Source organism: Ursus americanus, chromosome 5, assembly GCF_024610735.1.
Source record: "Ursus americanus isolate L20-20 chromosome 5, mUrsAme1.1.p, whole genome shotgun sequence".
NCBI classification, from domain to species: domain Eukaryota; kingdom Metazoa; phylum Chordata; class Mammalia; order Carnivora; family Ursidae; genus Ursus; species Ursus americanus.
Genome location: NC_142131.1, coordinates 1,942,127 through 1,965,937, shown reverse-complemented (window position 1 = coordinate 1,965,937; position 23,811 = coordinate 1,942,127). Strand labels below are relative to the sequence as shown.

Sequence of the window (23,811 nt, the reverse complement as noted above, 5' to 3'; positions counted from 1 at the left end):
GAAAAGTGATTCCAGTCTCTTCCAGCCCCACCAGAGCTGGGGAGTATCGCGAGCACTGGAGACCGTGTCCCTCGGAACCGAAGTCGCGCCTCCCTTGCGAGCTCCGGAGGGAGTTCTTTTTCAGTAGCACTAGAGCCGACTCCGCTAACGCCATTGGCAGCGGGCACCGGAAGCTCTTGTAAGTATGCGGCGCCGGCAGAGTGCTGTGCCTCGAGAAGCAGTCAAGGGCCTGGTTCGCGGTTTCCTTCGGGGCTGGAGCACAGAGGAGCCCGGACCGCAGTAGCGATGGAGCGGGGCGCCGGGGGTCGCACCAGCAGTGCGCTGTTCGCAGGGTTCCGGGCCTTGGGGCTTTTTAGCACTGACATTGCGCACGTGGTGCGGTTCAGCGCGCTGAAGCGCCGGTTCTACGTGACGACCTGCGTGGGCAAGAGCTTCCACACCTACGACGTGAGTGACGTCTTTCTTCTCCCGCTTCCCGGGAATCACCCCCCCCCCATCCCGAGCGCCAGCACTTTGCGGGGGAAGTCCCGCTCTCGTCCCGCTCTCCTCCCGCACCGAGCCAGGGCTTCCCTTTCTGCCCGTGTCTTCCTTAACCCCTGTCGGTGCTATTTCTCCACCGCTTCAAATCCACGTGCTGCTTAACTTAGCCCTTGCAGTGCGCTTGAGGCGACCTCGGACGCAGTCTCGCTAAGGGAAAGGACCGGAGAACAAACTTCAGTTCTGTGGCGGCGTATTTCTTTGTGCGCTAAATATCTATTGAAGTTCCCTTGAAGGTGTAAATGTGATTTAGACAAATCCTAGCCCCCTGAATTCTTAACGAGAGAGACTCGTAAGACATTGTATTGTGCAATTTCTGACCCACGCTGAATTAGAAATTTAAACTCAAATACAATGGAAGAACTGGAGAGGTGAAATTAACTATGATTTGGGGGACTGTCCACATTGGGTAGCAAACTAATTTCCTTAAAACTCCCCTGAGCATCTATTTCTACCAACACTGAGGGTCTGACTCCGTGCCTCTTAGTCTAAGCCTTGCAGCAATTTCGTTCTCCCGGGGTATGGACGGTTTTCCGGAGCGCCCTTATGTAAACTAGGAAACAATTTCAGAAATTAAGTTTTTTGCCCCAGGCCTTCCTGCCTGTTAGTTGATGGTTTTTCTCCTTTAATTTCTCATCAATCATTGTAATAGTCTTTCGTTGCTGTTTACTTTTTTCCTTTATCTCCTAATGAATGTACGCTCTGTGAAAGCGGGACCTTTTCTTGAGGAGGAGGAGGAGAATAGCCAGTATTAAGTACTTTTTCTGGAAACCGAGCTGTAAAGTTATATTCTTTGAAGGATTGTGGAAAGCAAATGGGTTATTAGCAAGAAGAGGTAGTTGTTGGTAGCTGGTTGAGTGAGTGGAAGAGGAAAGGAGGGCCATGCTCAAGGTGGAGATGGTGGTGGTGATGGCAGCGAACGTTTACTGAGCATTAACTGTGACTGGCTCCATTCTAACTGTTTTACACAAATTTTACACATTGGATACTCATAATAATCCCATATAGCAGGTACCTACTTTAATTCTTTTTTTATAGTTGAGGAATTTGAGGCAAGGGGCGTGGGGATGGGGTAACTTTGTCAAGGTCCTACTGCTGGGTCAATAATCATAGATTGGGGTCAGCAAACTACAGTCTGCAAGCCAATCCTGCCCACCATTTGTTTTTGTATACTTGTAACATTTTTATTTATTTATTTTACAGGTATGTTTGTTTATTCTAATATAACAACCTCCCAAATAAATTTTTCACAGTAGTAGGATGCAATATAATTAAATTTTGGCATGGGATGGAGACCTGTGTCTACTTGCATTTAAGAAATAGGATATTTAATTTGATCTCCAGGGCCCTTTCAGTCTTAGGATTTTAGCATCTCTGGGATTTGAATTTCTACTTATATCCCCTCTGAACCCTGTGCTTCAGAGATGGGTGGTTTTGACATTTTTAAATGGTTGGGGGAAAAAAAATCAAAAGAATGATAATATGTCATGGCATATGAAAATCAAATTTTTGTATCCATAAATCAAGTTTATTAGAATAGAGCATATACATTTGTTGTGTGTGGTTGTTTTCATGTTTTATTAGCAGTTCAGCAAAGACCATATAGCCTACAAAGCCCTAAAATATTTACTGTATGACTCATTATAGAAAAAGTTTGTCTACCCCTTCCATCACTACTCCTGACGAAATAGTTGAAAATATAAGCTTTCCTAATAATGAAAAATTAGGATCAGTAAGTGTCTTTTTAAGGAAAGATAGCATAGCAAACTTATGTATGAGATTATATTTTAATTTTCAGGTGTTAAATTTCCATTAACAAAAGCAATTACTAATCTAATCATTTTTCTTTATTAAAACAGGTTCAGAAACTTAGTCTGGTTGCAGTAAGTAAGTGTAAACTTTATCCTGAATCTGTGCATGTTTAGTGTCTTTTAAAAATCATAAAAATTTTAAAATTAATTTAAGACTTACAGCGTATATAAGAAATCCAGTGTGTAGTTCTGATAAACTTACATAGTAAAAAAAAGAGTCCAGGATAGGATCATATGTTACTTGTAGTTGTCCTGTCTCTTGAGTCTTTTTAAATTTGTGTTTCACAGCATTGATAACTTTTCAAAAGTATAGGGAGTTCTTTTATAGAATGTCCTTCAATTGGAGTTTCTCTAATGTTTCCTCATGATAGATTCAGGTTATGCCTTATAGCAAGAATAACAAATAATGGGAGAATTCTCGGTAAATCATATTAGCAGGCACATGCTGTTGGTTAATTCTGTTCTTGCCAGTGATAACTTTGATCATTTTATTAAGGTGACATTTGTCAGGAGGCTCCATTTTAAAGTTTTACCCATTATAATTAATCAGTATCTTATAAGATCCATTGAGACTATGTCAATATCCTATTGCTTTTCAAAGTTTTACCCACTGTTTTTATCATTTAGTGATGATTCTTGCCTGAACCAGCTATTAGAGTGATGATTACCATTTAGTGATTTTCTAAGTCCATCATTCCTTCTACTGTAAGGAAGAGTTTTCCCTTTTCTCCCATTTTGATATTTTTTTCCAATGAAAGAAATACTTATTTTTTTGGAAAGTGTTTAACAGGGAAAGGGCTTGCCAGGGCTGAAAGATTCTGGTTTTACCATCAAATATGATCATTGTAACAGAAACAGAGGACTTTAAGTTTATTAGTCTGATAAAAAATTTTTGTAAAGATTAATAGAAGGCAAAAGAAGGGCACTATAATGTAAGTTGAATACAGAGTGAATGATAAACTTATAAAAATAGTATTTGGGAAGTGAAATCTTAAAGTGGAATATGTAGCATGAAAAATACTTAAAACAATCCTATATCTTCTAACTCTCCTGCCCCCAAAACAGGGAATAAAAAGAAAATGCCAGTGTGACCATGATAGAGAGGAGTGAAGAAATCCTATCATATGAGAAATGGCTAAAGATGACGGGCATATTTGCCTTGGAGACTGAATAAATACCATATTGTTCATTGTAAGGGTCAGAATGTAGAGAATCATATGGAGTTTTTCTGAGGTTTTTCCAAAGGATGGAGTTAAATAGGGTTCTAGGTTTTTATTAACTTTAAAAATTTTGCTAGAGTTGCTGGTGAACTTGATATTCCTGAAGGCATTTACATGAAGGGTGGATGACTGTCTGCCAGTTTTTTATATGAAGTGAGGAATTTTTCCACGTAACCTCAAAAACTTTTCATTTTAGGATTATGTTTTTATGTCTGTAAATTCTAGACATTAGTTCTCTTAGGGAAGGTCAAGGTGGTTTCATAGTTTGAGTCTGATAGTATTAAATGTATAAAATAACATTGAAGTCAAATTTATATTGATTCTCAGCTTTTGTATACACACACACATATCTATATATTTTTAAATTTTAGCCATGGAAAATGTTACATGTATATTGAGGTTTCTATCTGTGCCAAGATCTTAAAATTTCGTACTTATTTTATATTTCCTTTTACCTAGGTAACTCTCTTCCACAGGATATCTGCTGTATGGCAGCTGATGGGAGGCTAGTCTTTGCTGCTTATGGGAATGTTTTCTCTGCATTTGCCCGTAATAAAGAGGTTTGTGTCACTGAACTGTTTTGTTTTTTGCAGTCAATAGTTGATTGTCATGAAAGTGAAGGGAACTTTTTTGTTGCCATTCTTCATCTGGGATGCTCTGGATATGTACTTTTTTTTATTGTAAACATTTATGTAGTTTTCTGGAGGAGGAAAAATTGATTTCATCAAATTCTCAAAATTAGTTAAAACTGGTACTTTAGTCCAGTTTTCTTTGTCATGGATGAACATCAGAATTATTTGGGCAGCTCTTCAAAATTTTCTTGCTCAGTTGGGCCCCATCTCCTGAGCACTCTACTTTGTATATTGAGTTGGGGTAGGATTTAGAAAATGCCTTTGAAAATGCTTTCCCGGGAGATTCATATTTATACCACTGCTTTATGTGGATTGACTTTTTCACTATGAACAACTCAGACCATGACTCCTTTTCTTGGAACCAACCAAGTGCTTGTTTTCTATATAGAGAAAACTAGATTCTCTCTTTTCTACACTGCTAAGGAAGGGTCTTTTCTTACCTTAATCTATCAATTGGTTTCTAAATTTGTTGTGGAACATTCGATTTGGGAGATGACCTGGCTCTGGTGGTCCAGAATGAAAGGGAAAGTGGCAGGGGATTTACCTGCCTAGATAGCCAGGTAATTGAATCACTGTACTTGTGAAGGCCTGACTTGGACTGACATTTGTTCCCAGAGTCCTCTATCATCACTGTCTGTGGCATAGGAAGGCAGTTTAACTGTGGAGTTCTTTAATGGGACCTGATAGGATTTTTAGAGTCAGGAGAAATGTCTTTTTTTTTTTTTTTTTTTTTTTGGCAAAATACTTGTTTGTAGTTTTCCCTGGAAGATACATATAGAGAGGGAGAAAGTGAGGATGGCAAGGCATCAGAGACTTAACTGTAGGAATCTAGGGTCAAAAGACAATAGTGGTTTTGGAGCCTGGTGAGAACTGAAACCATGGGGAAGGGGCTATATATAGTCTTGAGGGATGTAGCTACTGTAAAGATAAGGGTCTCTGTCAAAACAGAAAGCTATGAGGAAGAAGTGCTCTATCTCCCCTGTCATCTGGAAGCCAGCTGTTGAGGGAGTTTGTGGAGGTCAGCCTTCTAGAACATAAGCACTGTTTTAGGCTGCATGGAGTTCTGCTGGTTGGATTGGGTGAAGGACGTGGCTGTGTGTATGCAGCCTTCCTGAGTTCAGTTGTGAGGCTGAGTCCCAGAGGTCTCATTTCTGTGTTTCTAATCCATACTTCCTTATTATTGGCTTGGTTGAGGGAGCAGGTGAAAATGCCTGGTTCCTTGCTATTTGTTAATCTAACCTGGATAATCAAAAGTTGGACCTCATTTCTCAACATGAGCATCTTTATGACTAGCATGTTTTTGGTTAATATGAATAATATTACATGGTGAATGAGGGCTAATATGAAATTCTTTTGCACTTTGACATTGTAGGTAGTACACACTTTCAAGGGTCATAAGGCAGAAATCCATCTTTTGCAGCCCTTTGGGGATCACATTATTTCTGTTGATACTGACAGCATTCTTATTATTTGGCACATATATTCAGAAGGTAAGAATCAACCAATTTATTGCATTATCTTGGGGGTAGTATATGTGTAGCTAAAATTAAAAACCTATATAAACACAACTTCCATATCAGAGGTTTCACATCAGAAAAAATTTTTAGACTCTTCAACATGTATGAGGAAAAAGGTTTTAAGTAAAATATGGATAAGCAATTTTAGTCAGCCAGCTGAACTATTTATAACCTGTTTAATATGATTCTCTCAGCTAATAATATTTTCCATTGCAGTTCTCTAAGTTTAGTGACATGTTAATTATTTTCTCTGTGGAGTGAATTTTGGTATATGTTTTTGGTTTGTATTTTAAACTTTCAGTAGAGGAGATCATAACAGTAAACTAAGATCTTATAATCTGAAGGAAAGTGTCCATCCTGTTTCTAAGAATAACGGTCGACGTCCTTTAACTGTGATACTCTATACAGTGGCGCTGAACTATGTCTTCAGGACGGTGTTATCCTCAAGGGTTGGGAATTTATCCCCAGAATATCCCTAGCTTTCCTCAGTAAAAGACTGTGGATCTACCATGAATTCGAACTTCTATGTCTTTTTTAATCTGTTTACATTGTTCTATGAGATATGTTTATTTTTAGTAAAAATTGCCCTCCTGGGAGCTGATCTATATCAAATTAGACCTTCTTTGTTCTGTCTTTGCCCAAGTAAAGGGAGCAGTAATTTCTGAAGTAGTCTTTGTGCAGATGGGTGTTAAAAGGCTTTAATAAAGTTAGAGGATCTGATTCTTATAATCCAGCAGGCTTTCTGTTGTTGCTGGTGCCAGCTTTTTATTATTGTTACAGCAGCACATTGAACCAGTGTCTTCAGGGAGCTGTTTATGTTGCTTATAATTAAAATTGCTAGATGCAAATAGAGGCAAGGATCTTTTAAAGTAGGATTTAAGGTTTATATGATTTTCACCTTCTATGCTTTTTAAAATGGGTACACATACCTCTGGGAATGTGTAACAGTATGCCACATAGTATGTGAGACTGAAAGTTAAGTGAGATTTACCATCTTTGATACTCAAATTTTGGGGAAAATTTAGTGAAAAGTTGTTTTCATCATGCATGAACTGTGAAGTAGAAAACAAAATTTACACATAAGAATTTTAAATATAGGTAAGATTTCAAAAAAACGGCTGGATTTGTTATTCTCTACTCCACAAGGCTGTACGTTCTTTTTCTCTCCTCTATTAGAGGTTCCATGGAAATGTGTGAGAAGCACTATTCTTAGTTTCACCAAGGTTTGCCTCTTATGTTTTACATCTTTGAGTGGTCTATCAATCTCTCTAGATATTTGAGAGCTCAGTATAAGCACTTCACTTGGAATATTCACTCTGCCTCTTGGTCAAATTATAAAAATAGTAAGGCTGATCCCTAGAGTCACTTTTTTTTAATCCTTATTTTTTATTCCTATAAACCAGCTCAGCAATGAGTGAAATTTTTAATAGTATTGATATCAGAACTTTTAGAAAATTTTTGGCAGTCTAAATTATATTTACAAGTTGCCCCTCATCACATTTATTTAATTTTTCAAGGAATGTGTATAGGTTAGTATGTAATTCTTTGGTTTATATTAGGACATTAATTTTTGGTATGGTAGCCTTACTTTAAAAAGGGGTAAATATATGGGTATATGAAAAAATAATTACATGTTATTTATAACTTTGACTTTTATAGAGGAATACCTGCAATTGACTTTTGATAAATCAGTATTTAAAATTTCTGCAATTTTGCACCCAAGTACCTACTTGAATAAAATACTTCTCGGCAGTGAACAAGGAAGCCTACAGTTGTGGAATGTAAAATCCAAGTAAGCACTTCATTTGGAGTATAAATATAAATATCATTGACTATCCATTCTGTGCTTGGCTCAGTGATGATGACCGAGAGGTATTTTCTCTGCCCCTAAGGTTGTTTGTTGAGGCTCTTTATGTGATGTTTACACTATTGTACATTAAGTATCCCTTGGATAATCATTGAGTAAATTAATCTGCGCCCACTTACTGAATTTACTATGTGATCTGATATTTTGTTGACTATGTTATAATGATTTCAGAATCTCTGTTTCTTCAAGGACTTATTACTTATCATTTGTGGCTTGACTCTGAAATTTAGAGCAGCGCCACTGTTGTCATGCAGTGGTTCTAGAAACGTTGGTGTCATAGTTATATTCCCTTCTGTAATATTTTTCTAGAGATCTACCTACATTCTATGATGGTTTTTTGTTACAGTCTGTAATATGAAATGGTTTTTAGTCATGTATTCTTTTTTCTATTTCTTAAAGAGTTGACACAGTAGAGTAATTACTAGCAGCATCAGGCATAGGATCTAGAATCGGTCTGTCTGGGCTCTGAATTATTAGCCATATAACCTTAGCTTAATTGTTTCGCATAATTAAGTTTCTTAGTTTCTGTATCTGAAAAATGGTGATGATATCTACCTCATGGGATTGTTTTTAGTATTAAATAAATTAATATATGTACTTAGGGTAGTGTGGGGCAGAGTAACAAATTAAATGTCTTCTGTTACTATTTCCCTTTTTAATATGTAGTTGATTTTGTTTTCCTAAATAAAACCTTCCTATTTTTCTTCTTGTAGTAAACTACTATATACATTTCAGGGATGGAAAATTGGAGTAACAGCTCTTCAGCAGGTTAGTATTTTTCTGTTTAGTCAAAGGAAAGATGAAGTAAATAGTGTGATCTTTCAGTTTCAGGGGTCAACCATATTTTTAGTCCTGAAGACAATAATATATAGAACCAATTTATTTTTATAAATATTACCCTAATAAATAGTGTTTTGGAAATGTAATTGAAAACAAATAATAATGCCTTTGACTATAAACATTTTTAGAAATCTTTTTGTCTGGAATTAGGCTCTAAATGTATAGTTAGTATGGGGTTATGTTTACCAATCATTTTGCAAGCATGTGTCTTATACAGAGTGGAGATGATAGGGATGAGTTAGTTGTGCAGTAAGGGAGATTGTAGGTCATACAGAGAAATTTGTCAGGATGTTGAGAGCTGTAGCTTGGAATAATTGGGACCCAAATTCTACTATTTCATTAACTAGACTCTTCTATAAATATCTGCTTTTGTTTTTATGAGTCTGCACAATCTGCACAACAGGTATGAATGAATGAATGTATGTCTGCAGAGAATCTTCTGCGTATATTGGACACATATACTTCCAGTGTACCCTTGTCCTTCTACCTATTGCTTATACCTGCCCAATTTATATTCATTCTTTCATTCTCTCTCACTGCCATCAACTTTGCTATGCTTTTGCCTACCCATAAGACCCCAAAGGTATCCGATGATTAGGTCCCTTGAGGACAAGGAATCGTACTCATTTTAGTTTCCCTAGGGTCTTATGCATAATAGTCACTTGATGATAAATTACTAAAATATTTAGCCTGATTCCATTCTGTAATGGTATGGGACATTGATCTTCTGTGCTAAAATAAAGAAGCTTATTCAGCCTGTATGTAAGGCCATTGTATAAAATGAAGATTATATTCATAGATTATTAGAGCTGGAACAGACTAATTGTAAAACTTTTTTGCCTTTTAACGTGTTTTGTAGACTTTTCGTTTTCCTTGGATAAGTAATTCTTCACTTGCTTTGTAGTTGGCCTTTTATGTTGCCATGCATATGGCAAGCCTTTCTATGTTATGCTCTCTTTTTTAAAGATTTTATTTATTTATTTGAGAGAGAGGGAGAGCACAAGTGAGGGTCAGGAAGGGCAGAGGCAGAGGGAGAAGCAGACTCCCCACGAGCAGGGAGCCTGACTGGGACTCAGTTCCAAGACCCCAAGATCATGACCTGAACTGAAGGCAGACGCTTAACCATTTGAGCCACCCAGGTGTCCCTATGTTATGTTTTCTGAGAGTTGTCTCTCTTTTCTGTTTCCGTCCAGTCAGTGATCTGTAGTGACTTCATATATCAGATTCCTTTTCTTTTATGGCTGTTTACTTACTGTGTCAGCTATGTTTTAGGGGTGAGGAGGTTGTTGGTGGCTACCATATTTGAAACTGGGAGGTTACTTGAAAGCATTATTCCTAAATACTTACACGTGAAATAGCAATTAAAGTATGCTAGAATGGTGATACTTACTGTTTTTTTGCCATCCTCAGGAAGATATCCCTTTTTTTGGTAACACATAAGTAATGATGCATAACATCAGAATTATTAAAGCTATTTTGATTAAGAAAATAAAAAGCTGAATAATTTAATTTTCAGGCACCAGCTGTGGATGTTGTTGCTATTGGTCTTATGTCAGGTCAGGTTATTATTCACAACATTAAATTCGATGAAACGTTAATGAAATTTCGTCAAGACTGGGGACCTATTACTTCGATTTCATTTCGCACAGGTAACTTTTAACTTACTTATTGATAACTGTAAAGAACATTTAAAATGCATTACTTTGAAGCTCATCAAAATTTTCCTAATGGATATTTTCTTGCAATTTAATGTATTTAATAGAAGTGAGTGAAATACTACACTGCAAATAGCCAAAGGATTATGAATAGGTTATTGGTGCATGGTCTTTTCTAACTTTATGTTTATGGATAAAAAGGGTAGAGAGAAAAATTGTTAAGTTTGGTTGTTTTATGGTGCATGTTTTTCTTAATATATTTTATTTTTGATAACAGATGGTCATCCAATAATGGCAGCTGGAAGCCCGTGTGGCCATATTGGACTCTGGGACCTTGAAGACAAAAAATTAATCAATCAAATGAGAAATGCACATTCTACAGCAATTGCTGGGCTGACATTTCTTCATAGAGAGCCACTTCTTGTCACAAATGGTGCTGACAATGCTCTGAGGGTATTACGATTATCGTTACCATTTTCCTGGTTTCTGTCCTTGGGGTTATTATAAGCCTGTTTTAATGTATGAGCCTGGAACCTAGAAGATGAAAGGAAAATGGAATAAGATAATGGTATAGATGAAGTAAAGAGCACAGCAGGTTACATGATTGCAGTGAAGTGAGAAAGTTACAGTATAGTTTATCTTTCCCCCTGCCCCCTCTCCAGGGTCAGCAGCCTGGCAAGCACTACCTGGTGTCAGCTAATATATGTCGAAGATGATCTGACTGCTTGCAGATCACTTAACACATTGCAAAAGAACCTTATCTTTTTTTTCTTGGCAGATATGGATATTTGATGGTCCCACGGGTGAAGGTCGGCTTTTGAGATTCAGAATGGGACATAGCGCTCCTCTTACCAAAATCAGATACTATGGACAAAACGGACAGCAAATTCTTAGTGCAAGTGAGTTTCTGCTTTGTGCTTTTAGTTTATTCAAGCAAGTATTGAGAGCAGAGTGCTTAATATTTATTAGGTTTGGTATTTACAAATTTTCCAATTCAGATACCCCTAGAGTGATTTGGAAATCTGGGGAAATGAGGGGATTCTTTTTGAATACTTCAGGAAGCATTGTAGATGATATTATCTTCAGTTAGACTATTATTTTATTTACTAATTCTTAGAGACAGATGGTCGGATTCTGAAACTGTGGCCTTGCCTAGTCTAATAATCTGAAAATTATTAGTACCTCATTTTATCCTTTGTTCTTACTAAATGACATTCTTTGCATAGGTAAGTATGGTAATGAAGTAATTGCAATCCAGCTCTCCTTTTATTTATTTTTTATTTTCTTTTTTTTTTTTTTTTAAAGATTTTATTTATTTGACACAGGGTGGGGGGAGAGAGCAAGCACAAGCAGGGGAAGTGGCAGGCAGAGGGAGAAGCAGGCTCCCACTGAGCAAGGAGCCCAATGTGGGGCTTGATCACGACCGGAGCAGAAGGCAGCCGCTTAACTGACTGAGCCACCCAGGTGCCCCTCCAGCTTTTAAAGTGTCCCAAATTGTAACTTCAGGTTTTAAGAATCTAATTTTCTAAGAGTCATTTAGATAATCCACTGTTGTGATGAAGTTTGACTAAGTATTTTCTGTCTATATCAACAGGTCAAGATGGAACTCTTCAATCATTTTCCACAATACATGAAAAATTTAACAAGAGTTTGGGACATGGTAGGTTACTTGCAAGGTGAAAATAAAGCTGCTGGTCACAAAAGAAACATTTCAAGATAGTGTGAGACAACCAGAGGAAGTTTTGTTGATAAATTTCCTCTTTGCTTGGATGAAATTAAAAAACCCTTGTACGGAAGAGTGTAGAAAGATTCTTAAGATCAGTGTTGCTATGGAAGTGATTGAGGTGTTGCTGTAAGGTTATTAAAAAGAATTTGACATCTTGGCTGGTAAAAACATACTGCTGCCACCCAGGAGACACTGATGATTTCACTTGAGCCATGTGTAGAGTGTAGGATTTTCAACATGAAAGGGACCTTAGAGAAAGCATCAAAGTAAGCTGTGTCCCATCTTTTTGGAAAAAGGGCTTGCTTTATTCTCTATCCCTTCCCATCATTCCCAGCATTTGAAAGATTTTGTATATTAAACAAAAAAATGTTTTTAGTTTTATTTATAATTACTCTTTTTAGCTACTATCCTGGCTATTCATGCATATATATACTTCCAGATGAGTTTTAGGGTGTTTTTTTTTTTTAATTTTACTTATTTTTTGAGAGAGAGATAGCGAGAGAGAACACAAGGGAGAGGGAGAAGCAGGCTCCCCACTGAGCAGGGAGCCCGATGTGGGGCTTGATCCCAGGTCTCTGGGATCATGACCCCAGCCAAAGGAAGGTACTTAACCAACTGAGCCAGCGGATGCCCCTTTTTGGATCATTTTTTAATCAGCATCCAAAGTGATACTTGAAATTCATTGGAGAGATTTAATATCTTTAAGAATCTTCACATCAAGGGATATGCTATATCCTTATTCAAGTTGTGTTTTATATTCCTTAGTGAAGCTTTTTTTTTAGTTTTCCTCCTATTGGTCCTACATATTTATTATTCAGTGGCATTTTATGTATTTTAATATAATTTGCTAATATTTATTTTTTTGCTAGTAGTATGGATGTGATCTTTGTTCATTATATTTCCACTGTGCAATATTTAATATTTAATAATTAGTATGTAAGAATACATAATATATTGTAATTACAAAATGATGATAATGATATTAGATATTACTGCATCATAGGAACTTACTGGGTTCTTTTTTTATTGTTTCTGTATTTGGTCCAATGAAGTGATTATTTGAATAATCATTTGATTGCTTTTCTTGATTACATGACTATATGACCATCATGTCATCTGTAAAAAATGATTATTTTTACCTTCATTTTTCAGTTGTTTTCTTATATAATTATATAGATTAAATTTCATAAATGATTAAATAATAGTGGTAATATCTTTATTTGGCTCCTGATTTAAATAATATTTTGAACTTTATAGTTACATGACAAGGAATAGCTTTTCTGTTATGTACATTTTTCATTAAGAAAGATTCATAGCTGTATTCCCTTCTCCCTCAACCCCAGGATTAATAAATAAAAAAAGAGTCAAACGTAAAGGACTTCAGAGTGCCATGTCAGTAAGACTTCCACCCATCACAAAGTTTGCAGCTGGTAAGTAACTTAATACTGTATTTTGAGAAGTTTTATTTTTCCTACTATCTGTTTTTAAATTTTCTACATTTTAAAAAATGTTTTTGCAAATATTAATAAGCATTTGGAAGTAACTCCAAGTGCATGCAAATCTAATGTGATTTACCTTTTAATTTCAGGTTTTGTTCTTTCTAAGACCTATTAATAAACAGTATTTGGTACTTCATTTTGTAACCCTTCTTATTCTGTTATGTCTGGTATAATGAGAGTCACTAACGTTAAAAAGGTGAGAATGGAGAACTTACAGCTCCGATTTAATCACAACCAGAATGCCCTGAGTTCTTAGAATGCTACATCATTTGAGCGGTGTTTGATTCAAAGAAGTGATTTTAAGAAAAATATAGATAGGCGATGGGATTGTTGAGTGAAAGCTATCATGGAAATAAGGCACCATTTCCATTTCAAGGTTATTATGTCCACCAGATGATGGATTTTTTTCCTTTTTTTTTTAAATAACTTTAATTTTGACTACCCTCCTATTTTTTATCTTAGAGCCGAGTAATCTTCCTAAAACATCTGAATCATGTCACTCACCTGCTTAAAAATCTTTCCGAGGCCCCTTATTACTTATAGGATGCAATCTCCTCTCCTTAACATGGCTTTCAAGATCCTTTGTGATGTGTGGCCCCAGTTGCCATCCTTCTCAGGAGAATACTTGCTCTGCTTCATTTTGTTCAGGTTACTCTTGGACCTGTTTGCTTGGACCTGTTTGTGCCCCTGTTCTCCACTACTCCATTAATTGCTATTTGTTTTACTGCTTCTTTCAAGGAGCCAGTTATTTCTGTCCTCAAATCTCTTAGTAAACCCTGAGTGCTTTTATAAGACACTGTATTCTTTATTATAGTTTCTTTTAATCAGAATCTCTTGTTAGAGTGGAAGCTCAGTGCTCTCCAGAATTCCTGTAAACCGTCATGTCTCTAGTGCTTAATGAAAACATGAATATTATGTGCTTAATAAATAATAGGTGAATGAATGAATGAGGGAATGAAAAATAATTTGATATATGATTTTTATTATGTTTTAGAGGAAGCTCGTGAAAGTGACTGGGATAGTATCATTGCTTGCCATCAAGGTAAATTATCTTGTTCGACCTGGAATTATCAGAGATCTACAATAGGTGCTTACTTTCTTAAGCCAAAAGAACTGAAGAAGGATGACATAACTGCAACAGTAAGTGAGCTTGAGTTTGTTGGTAAGAGCATTTTCTCCTGTAAAACTGTCCTATGGTAATCTTGTTATACTCAGGTTTATTAATGATAATATTGGTTGAAAGAAAATAACTTAACATTTTGAAATTATTCCCTAATAGTGTAAAGTTGTGCAACTGTAGAAAATAATTTTAGGCTTAAGTTAAGCTTTGCTTAATCAGATGTAATATATTGTTTTAGTTTTATAATTAATATAGGATTGCTCAGAATACCCTTTGAAGATGAATTCAGCATTTATCGATGAACTTTCTTTTTTTTTTTTTTTTTTAAAGATTTTATTTATTTATTCGACAGAGATAGAGACAGCCAGCGAGAGAGGGAACACAAGCAGAGGGAGTGTGAGAGGAAGAGCAGGCTCATAGCGGAGGAGCCTGATGTGGGGCTTGATCCCATAACGCCGGGATCACGCCCTGAGCCGAAGGCAGATGCTTAACCGCTATGCCACCCAGGCGCCCCTATCGATGAACTTTCTTACCTTAATTATGTCGAGTATATAGTACTATACTCAATGAATGTGAATCTTAAGGTTTCTTTTTTTTCTTTCTTTCTTGATTTGTTACAGGGGTAAGATTAAGCTAACTCTTTAATGAGTTACAGATGTAGAAGTTATTTAAAGCCTTTATTTCTTTTCTTATGTTTGTCTCTTGAGAAGTGCCTTGTAGAGAAATTCTGATTGAATTCTAAGCCTTTCTTAAATACAGCTTTTAAATGCCAGTATTTACTTAAAAATTTATTTCTGTTAAGAAATTTTGTTTTTGCTTGCTTTTGTTAATATGTAAGTCTACTTCTATTGGGTTCAAATTTAAGATATAAAGTAGCAGTGTCAAAGTTCGTTTGCAGAATTGTTGCTCCTACTGTTTTAAAAACAGTTTTATTGATAAAATTCACATACTATAGAATGCTCTCATTTAAGTGTACAATTCAGTGATTTTTAGTATATTCATAGGATTGTGCAATCATCACTAAAATCCAGTCAGTCTAATTTTAGAACATTATCACCTCAATAAAAAAACCTATTCTCTCACTTCCACTCACCCATCTCCTTAACCTAGGTGACTACAGTGTGCTTTTTATTTCTATGGATTTTCCTATTCTGGGCATTTAATGTAAATGGAATCATATAATATATGATCTTTCTGATTGACTTCTTCTTCACTTAGCACAATGTTTTCAAAATTTATTCATGTTGTAGCATGTATCAATACTTTGCTCCTTTTATTGCTGAATAATAATCCATTTTGTGTATAAACCACATTTTATTTAGTTATTGGTCCCTTGATGGCATTTATGTTGTTTCTACTTCGTGGCTGTTATAAATAATGCTAACATTACTGCACAAGTTTTTATGTGAACATATGTTTTTGTTTCTCTGCATTTATACCTAGGGCTGGAATTGTTAGGTCATAATGCAACTCTGTGTTCAACATTTGTGAGGAACTGCTAACCTGTTTTCCAATTGGCATTCCCACTAGCAATGTATAAGGCTTCTAATTTCTGTCCTTCCTAGCTAACACTTGTGATTGCTCTTTTGATTATTGCCATGCTGGTTGGTGTGAAGTAGCATATTGTTGTGATTTTAATTTGAGTTTCCCTCGTGACTTAACAATGTTGAACATCTTTTCATGTGCTTATTGGCTGTTTATATGTCTTTGGAGAAATGTCTGTTCAAGTCTCTACCCATTAAAGGGGTTATTTTTTTTTACATTGAGTTATGATGGTTCTTTATATTCTGGATGCAAGTGCCTTATCAGATACGTGATTTGCAATGTTTTTCCCCCATTCTGTGGGCTGCCATTTCGTTTTCTTATTGGTATCATTTTCAGTGTAAGAGTTTTTAATTTTGATTAAGTCCAACCTATCTTTTTTTTTTAATTGCCTGTGGTATGTGAGAAATCAGTGCCTGAAGGCCATGAACATTTACCCCTGTGATTTTTCCTAAGAGTTTCATAATTTTAGCTCTTAATTTAAGTCTGTGATCCTTTCTGAGTTAATTTTTGTGTATGGTGTAATGTAGGGGTCCAAGTTCATTCTTTTGCATTTGGAAGTCTAGTTGTCTGAGCATCATGTTCAAAAGACTATTCTTTATCCTGTTGCATAGTCTTGGTATGCTTCCCAGAAATAAATTTGACAAGACTGTAAGGATTTATTTCTAGATTTCTCAATTCTCTTCTATTGTTTTGTATGTCTGTTGTTATGCCAGTAGCACATTGTCTTTACTATAGTACCTTTGTATAAAATTTTGAAATCAAAGATCGAATCCTCCAAGTTCTTCTTTTTTCAAGATCGTTTTGGCTATTCTGGTCTCTTGCATTTCCATGCGAATTTTAGGATTTGCTTGTCAATTTCTGCAATGAAAGCAGCTAGGATTTTGATACAGGTTTTACTGATTCTGTAGATCAATTTGAGGACTATTACCATCTTAATATTCTGATAAATGAACATATGATGTTTTTCCATTTATTTAGAGCTTTCATTTCCGTCAGCAATATTTTGTAGTTGTAATTCTCTCAGCTTACTCATTTTTGATAATAGCTATCTTTGATAATAATGAGTAAATTAGAAAAGGAGCCAGAAGCGGGCCCATTAACAATAATTAATCATATTAAAATAAATGCAAATTCTAGGGACCTTTATTACTTGAAGGGTATAGCCAAATAGTTCCATTAATTCCTGAAAGCATAACTACATAACGTCGCATAAATATTTATAAGTTATTCAAAATAAGTAAGGTTATATATGTGTTCTAGGAACACATATAGGAAGATAGGATGCTTTTTAAGATTAGTCCATAATTTCTACCTAAAATATTTTATCTTCTAAGGAATACGCTTTTAGGAAAATACATATGTAATGGAACATACTTCTGAGAATGCGGTGTTAATATTATCTTGATTTGGTGTATCAGTTGTGTGCTGCTTTGCATAGTTGAATAGCCTCTATTAAATATTTTCTTTTTTTAAAGATGTTTTTATTTATTTGATAGAGAGAGAGAGCACGGGCGGGGGGGGGGGGCAGAGGAAGAAGCAGACTCCCCATTGAGCAGGGAGCCTGCTGCAGGACTCAATCCAGGACTTGATCCAGGACTCCAGGATCATGACCTGAGCCGAAGGCAGTCGCTTAACCAACTGAACCACCCAGGCGCCCTAAATATTTTCTTAGAGGTGTTAGAAGTCATCTGTTTCTTTAGGCATAAATTCACCAGGCTTTTCAATTATCTCTTGGGGGAATGACATCTGATTGGCACACAGTGGCAATCAGGGATTTCTCTGGCCATTACTCAGTACATAGCCAGTCTCATTTTTTTAACATAGGAAAAAGGACATCTTCTTAATACAATACTGACACTTTAATATTAAAATGTGAGTTTATTTTACAGAAACTGCTTACAAACTAAATGTTTTCTGTGCAATATCTTATGTATCCCCTTCCTAGTATGTATAATCAAGATATTTTGGGCTTTTTCTTTGGACATGCTAATTAATGTTATGTTTCCAGTTTTATATCACCTGTAGAAGCAGTTATATAAGTAAGGTAAAGAAACTAGGCAGTGGAATACTTTGACTTTAGCACTGTTGTGAATAAATTAAAAATTGAAGCCAAATGAAATATAATTCTTCTAACTTTGTACATTTCAATTGAGTTAACTTTAGTTATGTTTTATTTTCTTGGATAATATTTCTTTATACTTCTTAGAGAATGGAAATAGAATCAAGCAGATATTTCTTATACGCCCAAGTATAATTACATTGTGTTTAAGAAAATTAATGAGGCAACTCATTTAGCATGCTTCTTTTTTTAATGAGATAATTAGTAGATAAAAAGATATTTGGAAACCATAAAGTATAATAAAAATCTTAATTACTTTCTGTATCATTTGTGTTTAAATTTTTTTTTCCCCTAAGGCAGTAGATATAACTTCTTGTGGAAACTTTGCTGTAATTGGTCTCTCATCAGGAACTGTAGATGTATATAACATGCAGTCTGGTATACATCGAGGAAGCTTTGGTGAGGATCAAGGTATTGAATTTTTTTCCTTTTTCTTACTTAAAAAATAATAATATAGAAAGATGCAAGGCTAATAACTGTCTCTGGCATTTATTAAATTCTTGAGTGCTAGGCCTTTTGCTAAGGTTGTAGGTGGGTTATTGCCAACCCTGTTTGGCAGTTACTGCCATTACACCTACTATAAACACCATGTTGAAATACTTAAAGGCAATGAAATTATTGATAGATTAGGGAAAAGTGGATATTATACAAAATAAAATTTTTGTTTTCTTCCCCTTTGCATTAAACAGAAAATCTTAACCTTTGTGGCATCAACCTGATGGGTTTCTTTTAATTAGAGCAATATAATAATCTCCCTATTGTCTGAAATCCAGCTTTATTTTAAGATTTTAAGGGAACTAAATAGTGGGAACTTAGATATTTAAATGAAGAAATCACTCTGTGTAGTGTTCAAATAGGCAGTGCTAATTCTTATTTCTTTTTTCTTTTAACATATGCTTTAAAGCTCATAAAGGATGCGTTAGAGGTGTTGCGGTGGATGGGTTAAACCAGTTGACGATTACAACTGGTAGTGAAGGGTTACTCAAGTTCTGGAACTTTAAAAGCAAAATTTTAATACATTCTATGAGCCTTGATTCATCTCCAAATATGATGCTGCTACATAGAGACAGGTAAAGGTTTTCCTTTAATGATTATGGATTTTTTTCTTGATGATTTTTGTTTAAGTATTAATATGAATAATTTGCCAAGTGAGAAAATCTGACACTTAATGTAAAAGAACAGAGTTTTGTTTAATTTCCTCACAGATATATTTGATTATTAGCAAAATTAAAATGACTATAAGATTTTAGTTAAAGTTTTGTTGGTTTGTTTATTAAAACTGGTATATTTATCTTACTAGTGGCATTCTGGGACTTGCCTTGGATGACTTCTCCATTAGTGTTCTGGACATTGAAACTAGGAAGATTGTCAGAGAGTTTTCTGGACACCAAGGCCAAATAAATGACCTGGTAAAATGAACTTTTGATGTTTAAATAAAACTTGACTAATTTCTGTTTCTATTTAGGTTAAAAATTTTCAAATAATTGGAACTGTTATCTTTTAGTAGCATTAAATTTATCATATGAGATATTCAAAACAAATAGTTTGACAACTAATTCTCAAAGAATAGATTTTTAAAGAAAATATAGAAGTTAAAGAAGTTTAATATTTCTCAGGGAGTTAATGCCATCAGATTAAAGTATAAATCCCAGACTTCATCTTTTTTTCGTAAACTCTAAATAAGGCTAAAGTATACTTTGGAGAATGAATGACCTATTGAAACATAAGTATATCATTTTTAACTTAATATTAAACTAGACTGAGAGAACTCATTTCTGATTCTCTACATGCATAACTAATAGTAGGAACCTGGAGTATCTGGTATCTGGTTTATTCTAGTTTAGCGTTATTTCTAGTTTGTATTTCTTAACTCTAAAAGAGTTTAGTCAATAAAAATGTATTTTAACTTACTATTACATTCTCATGGTGGGATATGTGATATGATACGTAATATGATATTATGTTCTTATAGTGGGATATGTGATATGATACAATATAGTGGGATATGATAATTTGAAAAGTGTATATTGAGGACTATATTAACTACATATTGTTATTTTTCATCAATTACAGAACCTTGATTTACTTGAAAACAGGAAAAAATTAAAATCTGGGTTATTCACTGGCAATTCCAGCAGCTACATTTATTTATCTGTTCTTGCACCCAAAAAACAGAATTTGCAATGGTTACCCATTTCCTTAAAAATAGGGGGAAAAAGTCAGGAAATTGTGTTCTGCAGATAGGAGATTGGCAGAACTACCCACTAACAGGATTTGCTGTGACAGCATCTGTAGAAATGAGGGCAGGAGTGGAGTAATTTTGATGAAATTTTTTTGATGCATTTTTGAAAGCAGTCAATGTCAGCTTCTCTTTGTATTTCTTTCCTTTTCCAACCTTATTTTGACCTTGTGTGTCTGGAATATCTCCTACTTAGTGAAGTTAATCCTGTTCAATTAAATCTATGAGCATTTATAACATGACTGTACCTATCAGAGTCATTTCTCCCCATCCTTTGTTAATGTGCAGTATTCTGTAAATCGAATTCACTGTACTTTAAGATTTGAGTTTCCAGTGTTTCACTGCAACCCGGTGAACAGATTGGAATCTGTTTATCCCATTATCATCTGTTAATATGGATGGTCATAATCCCTGTGGTGTGTTTAGACTCCTGGCTAAATAATCTACCATTATAAAAATTAAAGTTTTTTGTTTTGGGTCTTCTTTCACATATGATCTTATCTAAGCCTCATAATTCTTATGTGCTACAGGAAAATGAGAGCTATTTATCCATTTATATCAAGAGAACAAATACAGCTTCTTTAAGGTGGCATAAGTAGTTTATTATTTAAATTTATTTTGAAATTCTGATTATTGTAGTTTTAAGTTATATTTTGGAAATAAAACATCATTATAAAAGTTTTAACTGAAGCTGCAAGTAAAAGTTATTTTTTAATAACTTTAATATTTTAAGAGAATTTACATTCTTCAAAATCATTGTGGATTCTTAGAAAGTCAGTCTAATGTATAGACTCTTCAGTGAAACATGACTTTTGTTTCTTTCACCGAACTTTATAAATGAAATTAACAAAATATTTCTAATTGAATGTTCTCAGAATAGCAGTTTTATGCTAAAAATGTTTTGTAGTCAAACAGTTTGTTAACTCTCTCTCAAGTATAGAAGATTATAGAGTAATCTTTTCCTGTGGAAAATTGGATGATACTGTTAACTTTTAAAGCTTTTTATAATTCATATAAAAACTTAATTCTTATCTATATCCAAACAGTGGTATGTAAGAAATGATACCTTCTTTTTTATAAAATAAGGTAGTCTAAATTTTACTCAGACTTATTTTTCATGAAGCCTGCATCTTATTTTCATTTCTTACGTTCTATAAGCTGTTAAACGTACAGACACAAGCATACATAGGTAAATAAGCACATGCTCATTATATATGCTTTTTTTTTTTTTTCCTTTTTAATTTGAAGGCTTTTAGTCCTGATGGTCGTTGGTTAATAAGTGCTTCAATGGATTGTTCCATTAGAACTTGGGACCTTCCATCTGGGTGGTGAGTTTATTTTTAGATCCCTAACCTCTGTCAGAAGATTTCTCAATCATTGTCTTTACTTGTAACTTTTACCTACGGTTAATGCTTGTGTGCCCTGTGAATATGAATACATTTGGGGATTTTTCTGACCTTACTATATTTTTTCCTTGGAGTGTTTTTGATTTTTTAAATAGCAGGGAGTAGTGCTATAAAAGATAGTGGTAAGGAAGATGCAGTCTCTGTTAGGTATTCTGTTCCTGCAAAATTGAGATATAGAAGTGAGTTGCATAGACTGAAAGAAAGCTCATTTGACCTTTTCAGTACTCCAAAATAGAGTTCAGACTTTAGAACTGCAAACTTCTGTTGAGTGTCTTTTTGTTGTTCATATGAATTTAGTTAAAAGGCTGAAAAGCCTGACTTTCATTTGTGTATATTGTGTATTTTCTGTCTCTAACATAATTCTTTTTTTTTTTTTTAAAGATTTTATTTATTTATTTGACAGAGATAGAGACAGCCAGCGAGAGAGGGAACACAAGCAGGGGGAGTGGGAGAGGAAGAAGCAGGCTCATAGCGGAGGAGCCTGATGTGGGACTCGATCCCGGTACGCCAGGATCACGCCCTGAGCCGAAGGCAGACGCTTTAACGACTGCGCTACCCAGGCGCCCCTCTGTCTCTAACATAATTCTTAAAGGAAGATGTTTTAGACACCATAAAGTAATGAAAGTGTGTTTCTTAAGATTTAGGTAAAACACCAGCAGTGTTCAGAAATCTGTTTCATAGTGAAACTTGTTACAAAACAGCACTTAAAGAGAAAAATTATCTACTTCTGTTAAATAATTTGAACAGTGGAGACCTACAGAGAGAGCAAGGGAGCTAGCTTTGTTGTTAAAAATTATGTAGGAATAGACACAGTTTAAAATCATATCACTTAACGGAATTTCTTAGATGAGTATGAAAGTAGTGATGGGAACAGTGAAGTGTCCATTTTAACAGGAACATACTGTAAAGAAAGATGGGGAAAATGAGAAGGAACATGGCACTTTTTAAGCCTCTGAAATATTCCTAAATTAAGCGCTGTCCAATTGTACTTCCTCTTTTCTCAGGAATTGATAAGTTCATACCTGAAAGCAATTTGACCTTTAGAAAGGAAAAACCCTGATGTACTCATTTCCCTTTAAGTTTCATACAGGAATGAGGCATAGCTATCTTTCCAACATACATACAAGATTTGGAATATGCACAGCAACAGTGTCTAATGGGTCCAGCCCTAATAACTAGGGACCTTTGTCCACAGATGTGTCTTTTTTTCACTTAAAATATAGTAAAATCTAATTATTTTCTAAAAATGAATATTATGATTAAATTTCTTTACAGTAGGAAAGTTGTACAAGTAACAAGTTGGCATAATTTTTGCCTTTTTCACTTACCTTTTTATTTCAGTTCACATTAGATAGGAGAGATGGGTTAATGTTCAGTAGTACTAAATTGGCAAAATATTTTTTAAAAATGGTAAGCTTATCTTTGGAATGGAAGAATTAGGATCTGAAAGTAGCATTCAAAGCCACCAGTCTTTGACTCAACCTTAGCGTTTTCTCTGAATTTCTTACTTCAGTAAAAAATTGAACAGATTTAAATCTGACAGATTTAAATCAGAGTGATTTTCCATGATTTCTACTCTGATATCTTATTTTTAGAAGAGCACTGAGACAATATTAAGTGAATACAGGGGAATGCTGGGAGACACACATGAGCAAGAAATCAGTCATTGTTACAATAAAAGAAAATAATTTCTGCACCAATTGATTGAACCAAAATATATTTTTTCTTTTTTTTTTTTTTTTTAAGATTTTATTTATTTATTTGACAGAGATAGCCAGCGAGAGAGGGAACACAAGCAGGGGGAGTGGGAGAGGAAGAAGCAGGCTCCTAGCGGAGGAGCCTGATGTGGGGCTCGATCCCAGAACGCCGGGATCACGCCCTGAGCCGCAGGCAGACGCTTAACCACTGTGCCGCCCAGGCACCCCGAACCAAAATATGTTTTAATAAAGAAAAACATAAGTGCTTATTTGTTCAGCTATGAGGCAGAGCAAATGAGAAAGCTTGAAAAGCAGTATCAGCACAACTGCTGCTGCCTAATTGCAACTAAGCTGACATTTACCATGAGTGCTAGGCACTTG

The 23,811-nt window shown here is 35.1% G+C and overlaps 1 protein-coding gene across 1 annotated transcript in view; it reads left to right on the top strand.

The window, feature by feature from the left end:
- Window positions 1-230: 230 nt before the first annotated feature.
- Window positions 231-23,811, top strand: part of WDR36 (WD repeat domain 36) — a 38,215-nt gene continuing 14,634 nt past the window's right edge. The window contains exons 1-16 of the mRNA XM_045777283.2: window positions 231-447; window positions 2,397-2,424; window positions 4,028-4,128; window positions 5,573-5,690; window positions 7,377-7,509; window positions 8,298-8,352; window positions 9,941-10,073; window positions 10,357-10,532; window positions 10,858-10,978; window positions 11,674-11,739; window positions 13,149-13,235; window positions 14,299-14,444; window positions 18,385-18,499; window positions 18,993-19,158; window positions 19,389-19,497; window positions 21,576-21,655. Of these exons, the coding sequence (XP_045633239.2) occupies window positions 286-447; window positions 2,397-2,424; window positions 4,028-4,128; window positions 5,573-5,690; window positions 7,377-7,509; window positions 8,298-8,352; window positions 9,941-10,073; window positions 10,357-10,532; window positions 10,858-10,978; window positions 11,674-11,739; window positions 13,149-13,235; window positions 14,299-14,444; window positions 18,385-18,499; window positions 18,993-19,158; window positions 19,389-19,497; window positions 21,576-21,655 (1,796 nt within the window). The 5' untranslated portion in view covers window positions 231-285. The remainder of the gene's footprint in view (window positions 448-2,396; window positions 2,425-4,027; window positions 4,129-5,572; window positions 5,691-7,376; window positions 7,510-8,297; window positions 8,353-9,940; window positions 10,074-10,356; window positions 10,533-10,857; window positions 10,979-11,673; window positions 11,740-13,148; window positions 13,236-14,298; window positions 14,445-18,384; window positions 18,500-18,992; window positions 19,159-19,388; window positions 19,498-21,575; window positions 21,656-23,811) is intronic.